This window comes from Cetorhinus maximus, chromosome 5 (genome assembly GCF_964194155.1).
Source record: "Cetorhinus maximus chromosome 5, sCetMax3.hap1.1, whole genome shotgun sequence".
In the NCBI taxonomy this organism is placed as follows: Eukaryota; Metazoa; Chordata; class Chondrichthyes; order Lamniformes; family Cetorhinidae; genus Cetorhinus; species Cetorhinus maximus.
The window spans coordinates 81433239-81446339 of record NC_135883.1 but is presented as its reverse complement, the minus strand read 5'-3'; the positions used below and the strand labels follow the sequence as shown (position 1 = coordinate 81446339).

The window sequence follows — 13101 nt, the reverse complement described above, 5'->3', positions numbered from 1 at the left end:
CCAAATTTATCAAGAAATTACATTGGCAGAATCCATGGAATTGTATGTTGTCAGGCAGTTGTTTCTCCTGACACAGTAGTGTATGATATGGTGCTAAAGAGGGAGGAAACTAATCCAAATTGTAAAGATGCCTGATTGGATTCTAATGCTTTGTGTAAAAACTTTATTCTCTGAGACACATGTAATGAATCTTTGAAACAATGGTAACTCTCTCTTGTTTATGGGAGTACATTTGTGGAAGAGTCTTGCAGTCAGTGTCGTGTGAAAATCACTCACTTTCAGCCAATATATTCTCCTAAACTCAAGAGTGGGAAGAAAACGAAAAGGATGTCAATTCCAAACTGTTTTTCTGCTTGATTATTAAAAAATCTATGCTTAAAAAAATCCTTAATTAATCCTTTATAAAAACAAGAATTAGGAAAAGCTTTGATTCCAAAAGCAGTATAGAAAGATTAGGCAAATTTTGGGATACAAAAATAAAATACCGCAGATGCTGGAAATTTGAAATAATAAAAAACAGAATATGCAAGAAATATTTAGCAACATCTGTGGAGCCTCTTTGGAGAAAGATCTGATGAAAGGTCACAGATCTGAAAGGTCACAGATCTGAAACGTCAACTCTCTTTCACTCCGCACAGATGCTGCTGAGTATTTCCAGCATTTTCTGTTTATATTTCAGGAAATTCTAATTTTCTAATAACTATATATAAATTATATTAACATAATAATTTTGTTTTCCTTTTGTACTTCTTTTAATCCAGTATGAAGGCCAGGTAAGGAGTGTTTCAGTGCATGTTTTTTTTAAAGCGCATAATGTTAATATTCGCAATTAAGGCACTTAATTCCATCGCAATTTGATGTTCTTTACATCATGTGAAGCTAGCATTTCACATTCTTTATGCCATAGGTGCAAGCTTTACTCCTGCTAGCCAGTCAAACCGCTTACTGCTGTTGCACCCTGCAAACAACGCGCATCAAATGTTGCAATACACAGTGTGCTTGTGCAGAACACTGATGATGCTATATTTAAATAACTCATTGCTATTTAGAAAGAAGGTTTGATCTGGTCATTGAATATTAATAAAATCTGCTGACCTATTCTAGTCAGGCGGTATGTATCATGCACTGAGGATGTTTTACAGAACACACAGGTGTGAGTCCCAGTTTGTAAACTATAAGCCAGAAATTGAGAAAAGATTAGCGTCAGTTGAATGTGTGACACATTGTGAGATATGATTCTGCATTGGGTGCCACTAAAGAGGGGTGAGCATATTACTGACTTCTTATAGATTGCTTCGGAACTTTAAATGAATTGTTCATTTGTTGATCCACTCAAGCTTGATCGGATGAATGAATTTCTGATTCTGAGGTAAGATATAGGGGCCAATAATGCAGTTATTATTGGGATATCTCTACTCAGCAGATACATGTGACTTATAATATTGAACGCTGAGGCCCACTCTGTGCACCATGCACAACCCTCAGTGCCATACGTCAGGGATGCTCAGCACATCTGGCGTGAGCCAATTTCATTAATGCCTAAATTTAATATAAATTAACTAATGGTTCTATAATGCAATTACATTGGCAGAGTAGTGCTGCGTCACTTAGTGCACATATAATATGGGCACTAGCTGTTAGGTTCCTTGAGGCATATCAGGTTTTCTTTCTTCACAACGTGTCAGCTTATGGGTTGTCTTGGCCTAGGATTTTGTCTGCTGCTTTGGTTTTTTTAACCTTCACTACTAGTTATTCATATTTTTCCAAACTGCACATCATCACCCATCAAGGGTTTCTTTGGAAAGGGATTAATTATCCGTGATCTACATAGGACTATTCCACTGTGCATCCTTTTAAAGGAAAAGACATTGAAAGACAGGCATTTAAACTTATATAGGAGCCCATATATTGCCACATAGGAGCCCATATATTGCCACCTACAGGCTAAAATATTTGTACCTTGATATGCCCAAAAAGATCGTATTTGACAGACAACAGCCCTAATCTTTAGGGTTGCTTATGTGGCCTGGAGGAGCACAACTACTTACATTAATATTGCACCTTTAACAGAGTAAAATGTCCCAAGGCGCTTTACAGGAACATTATCAAGAAAAAATTGATACCAAACCACATAAGGAGATTTTAGAATCATAGGGCAGAATTTTGCCCTAGGTTGGCGGGCGGGCCCCACCGGCTCAGCGGTGGGCAGGCAGCCGACCCCCACCACCGAAGCGGGCCCCACCGCCATTTTAAGTGGGCGGGCCAATTAAGGCCCATCCAGCGGCCTGCCCGATGGGAAGCGCTATGTGCTTCCTGTGCTGGGGGACGGAGGGGACGGATTCCCCATCTGTCAAAGTGCGCTCTGTCACACATGCGCGCAAAAGAGCTCACTGCTCCCTGAGATTAAGTGCTGTCTCAGGGAGATCAGTGAAAGTTTTACAAACTTAAAAAATAGAAAAATAAAAAAATTATTAACATGTCCCCCTCATGTAACAATGTCACCAAGATGGGACATGTTAATAAATATCACATAAAATTTATTAAACATTTTTAAAGCGGACATGAAACCTCATCCCGCCAGTGGATGAGGTTTTATGTTTTTTCTATTGCCCGCTGGGGCTCCTGGCCTGCCCGCCAGCCTTAAGGTTGGACGGGCAGGGCCTTTAACTACCTTAATTATCCTGTCAATGGCCTTAATTGGCCATTGACAGGTCAGCAGGCAGACAGCTGGTTTCGCTGTCCGCCCGCCTTCCTCAATATCTAAATGGACTGGGATGATGTCGGCGGTACCCCCGACGTTATCCTGCATCATTTTCCCGTCGGCGAGCGGGCCCCGCCCCCAAATCGCCGACAGGAAAAGTCAGGCCATAGAATCATAGAATGGCTACAGCACAGAAGGAGACCATTCAGCCCTTTGTGTCTGTTCTGGCTCTTTGCAAGAGAACTCAGTTGGTGCCACTCTCCCACCCTTTCTTTATGGCCTTGCAGAGCTTTTCTCTTCAGGTAACTAACCAATTCACTTTTGAAAGTCACAATGAACCTGTCTCCACCACATGCTAAAACACTGCATTCCAGATCTGAACCATACATTATGTAAAAAGGTTTCTCCTCATGTTACCTTTTGGTTCTTTTTTCATTCATCTTAAATCTGTGTCCTCAGGTTTTCGACCCTTTTGTCCATGGGAACTATTTCACGTAGCTGCCCTGTCCAGACCCCACATGACTTTAAACACCTCTATCATATCTGCTCTTAAGCTTCTCTTCTCTAAGGAGAACAGGCCCCGCTTCTCATTCTGTCCATGTAACTGAAGTTCCTATCCCTGGAACCCTCTCTGAAGCCTTCACATCCTCGCTAAAGTGTAGTCTCAGAATTGGACAAAGTACTCCAGTTGAGGCCAAACCAATGTTTTATAAAGGTTCTCTATACCTTCCTTGCTTTTGTACTTTATGCTTCCACAGATAAAGCCAGGATGCCTTATTAATCACCATTTCAAATTGTCCTGGCACTTTCAACGATTTGTGCACATACACCCTCCGATCCATCAGCACCTGCACCCCATTAGAATTGTATCCTTTATTTTATGTTACCTCTCCTCAATCATCCTACCAAAATGTCACACTTTGTTTCATGTTAGGGCAGATGACCATAAGCTTGGTCAATGAGGTAGGTTTTAAGGAGGATCTTAAAGGAGGACAGGGAGACAAAGGCAATTAGGGAGGCTTTTGAGAGCTTCAAGCCAAGCAGCTGAAGGTACGACCATCAGTGGCGGAGCACTCCTGCTCCTTCTGGTCCACAAAGAAACCTAAAAATGTATCTTTACACTTGCCTTGTTGGACCTCTTCTGGCCCACAATCTGGTTTGGCCTGAGGGGGAAGACATCACCGCTGTCCCACACAAGTTTTCAAGTAAAATTACAGATCAGGTCCTGATGAATTCATCAGACACAATCGGTTTATTTAGAGAAGGCCCTAGTGCCCTTCTCACACTCACCTGCTCAGAAGATCAGGTTAAGATCAAGACATAGCAGGAAGGCAATTGAACCAGAGAGCGTAAGTGACTTAACCCATTGTAACTGATACCTGATTGGTTTCCGTCTGGTGGAAAAGTTAAAGTTGGTGCCTATGGTTCATCGGGGAGGCTGTGAGACACTATATAGTCTTCTTTAGCAGACCTTAAAATCACTTCAAAGATTGTTTCATCAGAGGCTGCCAAGGTGTCTGCTACCTTGAATTTTATGCCTCAGATCGTTCAAATCATTCATATCAGTGCATGGCTGAGTCATGCAATTAACAGGTACATTGCTTTCCCAGACCAGTGATTTAATTAACTCTTCCATGGAAACCAGCCAACAGAGAAAACAGATCTGAACTTTTACCATCTGTCTTCTGCCATCACCAGCCCCCCACAACAAAAAGCAGAATATTATCGATGACACACATAGATCCTTACCCACTATGGAACAGAAAAGGGTTCCACTCCCTGAATGTGCTGCTGTGACCTTGGATACAGAATCACGCAAGTTAATGCCCACTACCATGGTAGTTGCTAGGTTTTTGCAGTAGAAATCCATGGTGTCACCATTATTCTTTTATGGGATTTGAACATCACCGACAAGGCCAGCATTTATTTCCCATTCCTAATTGCCTTTAAGAATGTGATGGTGAGCTGCCTCCTTAAACTGCTGCAGTCCATCTGGTGTAGGTACACCCTCAGTGCTGTTAGGAAGGGAGTCCCAGGATTTTGACCCAGCGTCAGTGAAGGAACGGCGATATATTTCCAAGTCAGGATGATGGGATGGCCGCTTGGGTAGCAAGACTGAGCTCATGACTCCTTTCAGACGCCCTTGCACAAGACAAAAGAAAGATATAGTGAAGCACATGCAGCTACTTGGGTCTTGTTAGGACAAATTATCAAGATGTGAAAGTAAACTATCTGATACATTGACTAATCAGCAGACCATTTGTAGTAGAGCTTGGCTAAGGTGTCTAAGGTTATTGTAACCTGCTGTGTCTTATACCACTTCTCCTGATAAAGGGATATTGCCATATATTAGGTTGAAAAGGAGAGCAATCCTCAACTGATAGCAGAAGAGGACAATGAACAGGAGCTAGAAGAGATGTCTTCAGAAGGACCATTCATGGAATTACATAAAATGTACAGTGCAGAAGCAGGCCATTCAGCCCTACTAGCCCATTTAGGTGTTCATGCTCCATAAGACTCTTCTCCAATCCCTTTCTATTTAACCCTATCAGCATAACCTTCTATTCCTTTCTCCCTCATGCGTTTATCCAACTTTCCCTTAAATAAATCTAAGCTATTTGCCTCATCTACTCCTTGTGGTACTAAGTTCCTCATTTCCACCCACTCTTTGGATAAAGAAGCTTCTCCAGAATTCCCTATTGGATTTATTAGTAACTATACCATATTGACTCAGCAAGAGACTTAAGTCGGGATTTAATAGAGACAGTTGAATGCTTGTACCTGCCTTGGCACATTAGTCATCTACACATGTGCCCAATATCCTACTAAAATGCAGGATTCCTGAATACATTCAACCTTACATGAAGAATCATGAACAACAGTGCATTTCTTCACAAGAATTGCACTCACCCCATCTCAAAAGAACTCTTATGACATATTAATGGAGCAGTTAAACCAAATTTCTTTCATCCTAGCAGTGAATCTTCTATTTGTAACTATGTGCTCCTTCTAAATGTTTCCACAGTGGGTTAAAGAAGTGAGGAGAAATATTTATTGTCAATTTTAATCCTACAATTAATATCTCTTTTATCACCAGTGTTTTAATTTTATTTCTTCAACATTATTTCAGTAAGGTGTCTATAATTTTAGAAAAACACTGGCAAATTTACATTGACAAAATACTTTTATCTGTTACAGGCCTGAAGTCAATTTAAAGAAATATAGTGGCTGCCTCAGAGATATAGAAATTTCCCAGTCACCATATAATTTGTTGAGTGGCACAGATTACCTGGGATTAACAAAAGGCTGTATATTGGAGGTTTGTTATCTCTGGCTTTATGATATTGTACATTTGACAGCAATTTTCTTTGTTTTCAAAATAATGTATTTTAACAACATACAGTACATGCTCCTGTTTATGAGGTTGTCTTAGTATTTTCCTTTATGTTAACTAATGTGCTCTTTTTGACAGAATGTCCACACTGTTAGCTTCCATAAACCTGGATTTGTTGAGCTTCAACCACATGCATTGAATGTAGGCACAGAAATATCTCTTTCCTTCAGCACTAAAAATGAGACTGGAATGATACTTTATGGAAGTGGAAAAGCTTCAGCTCAACTCAGGAGAAAACGCCGCCAAACTGGACAGGTGTTGTTTACTATAAATTATTCTGTTGTATTGGTCACTGTTAACATCTTTTAAGTATTTATTTTATGCTCCTCAGCATATTGTATTTACATATTGAACCAATGAAAATAATAGACATGTGAAATACTAAATATGTTAAGTATTTGTTATGTTACTCATTAAGTATACGCAATTTTTAAAATGTTTTTTTCTTTTGTTTGGTATTGGTTATTCAATATTTTCAAAGACATCTAACACCCAGTAGTATCCCTATAACCAAGAAAATTAGTAAAAAAAATTTGCAGTAGGAGGATATATTCTTGTGTCATATATTTACCTTGAAATACTCTTTGTTATGATCAATGAATTATTGCCAATAATGTCCAGGTAGCCTGTACTATAAGTTTGTGCTTTATACAAATAGGTCTACTATGCAGTTTTCCTAAACAGAGGGCGCTTGGAAGTACATATCGCTACTGGAACTCGAGAACATCGGCGTGTCACAATCAAACCAGAATCTGTAGTGTTCAATGATGGAAAGGAACATAGTGTTAGACTGCATAGATCTAAAGGGTATGATAGTTCCTAAATTATTTGACAATGCCTTGGTTTGAATTTTTTTAATTCTAGTGGGTTTTTTATATCTTTACTGTTAACAAAAGTTTGGAATTTCCTCCAGTGAGCCTGACATTGAAATTTAGCAGGCTAGTCAGTTAGAACTAGTACCTTATAATGTGCTTTGCATAAATGAATGACATAGTGCAATCACTGTTATATGTGGATAAAATGAGAGGACAGTACCTAGACCTTGCTCTCTCTCCTGATGTTCATTTTGTAGCATGGTCATTGAATCATAATTGGAACAGAAACCCCATTTGATTTTAAACTTCCTGATGTTAATCCTCACCTCTCTGATGTTGGAGATACTGAAGTCACGAGCCACCTGAGTATCATGTGCCTAAAGCTGCCCCAGCTGACTACTATGTGCCCATTGTTGTCCTAAGTACCCCCAATTCTGTCTCAGCTGCCTACAATGTAATGTACAATGCTGTCTAAGCAGATTACTATGTGCCTGTAATGCTGTCCTAGGTGACTACTGTGTACCCTCAATGCTGCCCTGGTTGATTATTATGTGCCCACTGGTAACTTCACTGAAGCATCTAAAACTGAACTTGGCCACTTTCTGGGAGGGACGATTTACGCTGGCTGCTAACAAATTTATAAACCTGAGGAAATTTCTCCTCATTTGTACTGTTAACATAATGCTCCATATACAAGTTTCTGTTGGAACAAATGGTTTGGCATGAATTTTAATTAATTATTTCTACTGTCTTGTATTTAAAAGCCTTAAATATGCAGATAACATGAGATTCTTTTTGCTGTCAGGTTGCTCGTAGTGCAAGTGAATGAAGAAAAAGCTCAAAGACAACGACTACCCAATGATCTGCCTCTCAATATTAAAAGGCTGTTTGTTGGAGGTGTTCCTGTCTCATTCCAAATCAGCCAGTTAAGAAGTATCACACCTTTTGAAGGCTGTATATGGAACTTAGTTATTAATTCAGTGTAAGTAAGGCTTCATTACTCCTACGAAAAATACAAATTTAGGGAGAGGGAAAAATAAATGGGATTATTTCTCAATTAGGTACTCCTAGAGATTGCATATTACAAATGAATGCAGTTGAACATAAGACCAAATTAAGAAATCAGGGCAATCGTCCATACATTTCCATCCATTAAAATTGGAGGGAAAACCACAGGCAGTGGATCCATGATTTCCTAGTATACAATCTCTTAAACTGCTCGATTGGTAAATGACCTTTATAACAATATCCTTGGGCATTGCTGATTAAGACATTTTGTCGAAGTTTTTCACCTTGCACTCATCAGGACAATTGCAAGAATACCAATGTCAGGGGAAGCAACGACTTTATACTGTATGAGAGCAGCATGCTGATTGGTTGGCAAGTGGAATTTAATGGTGACTGACAGTTAACTGCCAAGCATTGTTATAAATTTAAACCAGGCAGCTTGACTCTGATTGGTCAAGACATTGCCCTGAAGAATGATCCAGCGAATGGGTATCATTTATTTTGTTTAGCTGAAATAGGCGCAATGCATGTACATGTTCTTTCTGTCTGCAAAGAACAGGATTCTGTTATTTTTTTATATATATATAATAGCTTCCAGTACATGCAAATGAACCTGACTTACAATCTTAAATTGGTTGTCAGCATTATTTTTAACACACTGAGGAGTATTTAGCAAATGTTGTCCAATCTCAAATTCACATCTAATGTTGGGAACTGTGTTTTGAGTTTTGCAAGCACAGGCTGGTTGGGTACAGTCTGTACTTTGCCTGTTGCAAACAGCAGGATAATGGCTACCCTGATCAGATCATTTCACACTGTATATTGTGCAAACTCATGAATGGGCCTAAGGCTGTCTCTTCCAGCCCTGAAAAGTGCACAGTCTACCTCAGATTATCTTGGAAGGGCAAGGTATCTCAAAAATTTGAGCAACAGGTGAAGCTAGCTGTTTCAAGCTGCTACTATGCAGTAGCAACACGAGTGGTATTCACCATCAACAGGAGGCTGCCATTAAGCCAAAAAGACATTCTGCCTATCAAAAAAAAGTGAGTAATGTGGTTTATGAATTTTAGTGCCAGTGTGATGCTAGGTATCTAGGCCATACATCCCAAAGATTGCGGATTGTATCAAACAGCATGTCCTTTCTGTTGTTCGCAATGGGCAAAGTATAGACTGTACCCAACCAGGCCATCCTTGCAAAACTCAAAACACAGTGTCCAACATTAGATGTGATTCTACGATTGGAAAATATTTGCTGAATAATCCTCAGGACGGAATTTTCGATGCCCGCCGGCGAGGTGGCATGAGCAGACAATATGGTGCAATGGATTTTATGTCAGTGTGAAATCAGTTTGCAATAATCTGTTCAACCTGCCAATGGCAGGCGTGTTTCCCACTACTGGATATTGGGAGCCTCATTGTAATACATCAGCAGATCATTACTAGGCCTGCCTGCCGGAATTGTTTCCTCCCTGCCCACCGGATCGTCCGTCCGCGTCGGCAGGAAAACTCGCCGACGTGTTTCACAACAGCACATATGCAACATTCATGGCTGCCTGTGCTTTGAGGGGAACTCGGAGGTGGGTACACAGAAACGTTGTGCAGCGCTCGCCAGGGTCGCCTGTTGGACTTCAAGCTTGCGGGGCATCGGGGGTGTCAGGGTTAAGGGCAGCCCTGCCGTTGAAGCAACTTGTTGGAGGAGAGCAAGGGTAGCCTTGATGTTGAAACGACTTGTGAAGGGCAGCCCTGCCGTTGAATATAGTGCACAGGCATTCGGGGTGGGAGGTAGGGTGGTGGGCAAGGGTAGCAGCCATGCATTTGGGAGACCTGTATAAAGTGACCATTCCTCTGCAGCTGAGCCAGTTCAGCGCATCCACATTGATGATGGAAGTTGGGCATCTAGCTTGTCTGCCCGCTTAAGCAATGCAGAGGCATCTAAGTGCCACCAATTGCCAAATGCTCCAAAGCTTTTCACCACCAAACCCCACCCCCCCTCAGACACCCCACCCCCTGGCACAGACTACAAAGTCCTGGGCATTTTAGTGGACAGTAGAGTAGTTGGACGATGCACACGTTGTACAATCTCCTCAGTAAAGCTGTCCATGGAGCAGTCACTGCTGGAGGTGCTCATAGCCCCTTGCAATGTCCTGGTTTACGCCAGTCTCCCCCATGGTTCAAGGCAACAGGGCAGCCATGCAGTGTGGGTTGGGAGAATGCCTGAGCTGAGAGCACAGCATGCAGTCCAATGGACAAATCTGCCACCAATCAGTCGGGTGGATTGGGGCGGAGATGGTGGGGTTTCGGGCAGCCATGCAGCACAACTAATCTCTAGCCATCCAAGTGTTGGCCAGCACTACCAGGAATTGTTAAGGGACAGGTTCTTGGTAACCAGGACAGGTTCTTGGTACGCCCATGCTAACCGCATGTCTCTCTCTTCCACCCTGCAGGAGGAGTACATCAGGATCTTGGAGCCTGGTGAACTAGCTGTATGCCTGATAGCACAAAGAAGATGGAGGAGAGAGGGACTGAAGCTCCTGGTTGCGCAGAGACAGAAGCAGCAATCTCAGGGAGAAGGGGCGGCTGGGGCTCCCGCACACGCTGCCCAAGAGCCACCACAAACCGTCACTGGTCAGCGCCTAGCAACACCCAGGATCTATAGACAGCACCTGTCATTCCTGCAGATGACTGAGAACCAGTGTCGCCAAAGACTGCGCATGTCTAGGAAACTGGTCGCTCACATCTGCCACCTGCTGCAGGATTTGGTGCCAAGGGGACATGGAGGGCAACCACTGCCAGTAGCTGTGAAAGTGACCGCAGCACTCAATTTCTATGCCACTGGCTCCTTTCAGGGTTCCACAGGTGACCTCTGCGGGATCTCAAAGCCTCCACCCCAAATGCACCCATTAGGTCACAGATGCCATCTTTGCGAGGACACACAACTTTGAGCATTTCGCACGGGACCAGGACAGCCAGGATGCAAGAGCGATTGGATTCACCCAGATCTTGGTTTTCCCACAGGTGCAGGGTGACATCGACTGCACTCACTTGGCTCTCAGATCTCCGTCGCAACACATAGTCAACTACATCAACCACAAGGGATTCCATTTGGAGAATGTGCAGCTGGTGTGGGACCACCAGAGACGCGTCCTCTGTTTGGTGATTGGCACACCAGTTGCATTGCTGGACCCTCACTTGGAGAGCAGCGCTGACCTCATTGTCAGCAGAGGACAGGTCCAGATCGTCGCTGATGGCTCTGTTTTCAAAGTTGGTGAGGACCTTGATCTCAGGCATCTCTCCACCGGTCTGCGACCTCTCCCTGTTGTTGTGTGCAGCTTGTCCTGCATGAATAGAGATGGAGAGAGTGTAAACAGGATGCCTGCAAGGCCAGATGGTAAGTATGCCTAGTGTGTGTGGGTGGTGAGTGGTCCCATGGGCAGGATGAGGACAATGAAGTTGTGTGTGAGAGAGTGAATGGTGATGTCCCTTGAACTGGCAGTGAGTGAGAGCCCTGTGGATGTGTGATGGATTTGTGAGTGTGTGAGTTGAAAGTGATGAGAAGAGTGACTTACCCATTCATCCTCTTGCAGCACTGGGTGGCTGTCCTCTTTTGAAGGGCGTTGGCACTGACCACCACTGCCATCATCTCCCAAGCCTGGTTGGTGATGCCACTGCCCATCCTGCAGTCAGAGCGGGGGTAGAGGACATCCTGGCAGGCCTCCATGGCATCCAAAAGGCACTCAAGGGACGTGTCACTGAACCTGGGCCTGCAGTCTTCTTCAGTTTTAGGGCCATGTCTTCCAGTGGTGGTCTGGAAGCACTGAGATGTTTGCTTGCGGCTGGACTTTAAGTATGGCACCCGGTGTGATGAAGTGGCAGGTTGGGTGGCGGGCAGGCAAATGAGAGCCCGCCCACCATGGAACGGCATCTTTTCCGGGAATGCATAAATAATATGGCGGGTTTGGGATGATACAACTTGAATATCCGTCATCGCGACCGGTGGGTAAATCATCATTTTACCCACCTACTACTGTACTTAGTGCAAACCTGGGATGGTTCTACCCTCATTGTGCTAAGAATTACACTGACAACCAATTTAAGATTGTCAGTCAGGCTCATAGTGTGGTGTATTTGCGTGTACTGGAAGCTACATATATTAATGCACAGGGCTCTGTTCTTTGCAGTCAGAAAGAACATATACACACACATTGTGCCTATTTCAGCTAAACAAAATAAGTGATAGCCATTCACTGGTTTATTCCTCAGCAATGCCTTGACCAATCGGAGTTAAGCTGCCTGGTTTACATTTCAAACAATGCTTGGCAGTTAACTGTCATTAGCTGATGCATTCTCCGTGGCAACACCTGGACCAATCAGAGTCCATTTGCCAACCAATCATACAGTATAAAGTTGCTGCTTCCCCTGACATTGGTATTCTTGCGATTGTCCTGATGAGTACAAGATGAAATGCTTCAACCAAATGTCTTTCTTCAGTAATGCTCAAGTTCTGTACTACCAAATAACTGTCCTTAAATTAATTGAATTGAACACATTATACTATGGAGAATGATTTAGAAATTCCTGTGGACATTAATGTAATTATGTTCTTTGTAAAATGTTTGCTTTCATGCAAAATTATTTTACCCATTGAATATACTTTCACCGATTATGGTCTCATTTGTATTCTGCTTTCATTGCATGCAATTTCTTATTGAGCTACTAATGTAACATGCTAATGTTACAATGATTATGTTCGTCAATGTCAACAGTAGGATTACCAGAATAATTCTGTAGAAAAATGTATATTTTAAAACACTTCAGGGCTGAGTTTTCATTGTTGCTTTTCCAGTCACCCTCCATAACTTTGACAGAAGAGCTGCAGATTTTCCACGAAAGGTGGAGGCAGCGATTAGGCTATGTTTCATATGGCAGAATTTTTAGCTCGGTGGGCGGGTGTACATCCGACCTGACCTGGCATGAAATCACACGAGATGACGTCGGGTGAGCATCCCAATGTCATCCCGCGCGCTCGCAGTGGGAACGTGCAAAAGGCAGAAGTGCGTCCAATTAAGAGGCCAATTCAGATCATTAACGGCACAATTTTACGTTGCCATCCAACCTTACGGTTGGTGGATGAGCGAATTGGTCAGGCGGCCTTTATATTTTTCATGAAACCCCACCCAAGGGCG

At 42.7% G+C, this 13101-nt stretch overlaps 1 protein-coding gene across 1 annotated transcript in view; it reads left to right on the top strand.

Annotated features, from left to right (window-relative positions):
* Nucleotides 1–13101, top strand: part of lama2 (laminin, alpha 2) — a 582487-nt gene that overhangs the window by 524775 nt on the left and 44611 nt on the right. Inside the window, exons 52-55 of the mRNA XM_078542125.1 lie at nucleotides 5900–6020; nucleotides 6174–6350; nucleotides 6754–6902; nucleotides 7716–7892. Coding sequence (XP_078398251.1) covers nucleotides 5900–6020; nucleotides 6174–6350; nucleotides 6754–6902; nucleotides 7716–7892 — 624 coding nt within the window. The remainder of the gene's footprint in view (nucleotides 1–5899; nucleotides 6021–6173; nucleotides 6351–6753; nucleotides 6903–7715; nucleotides 7893–13101) is intronic.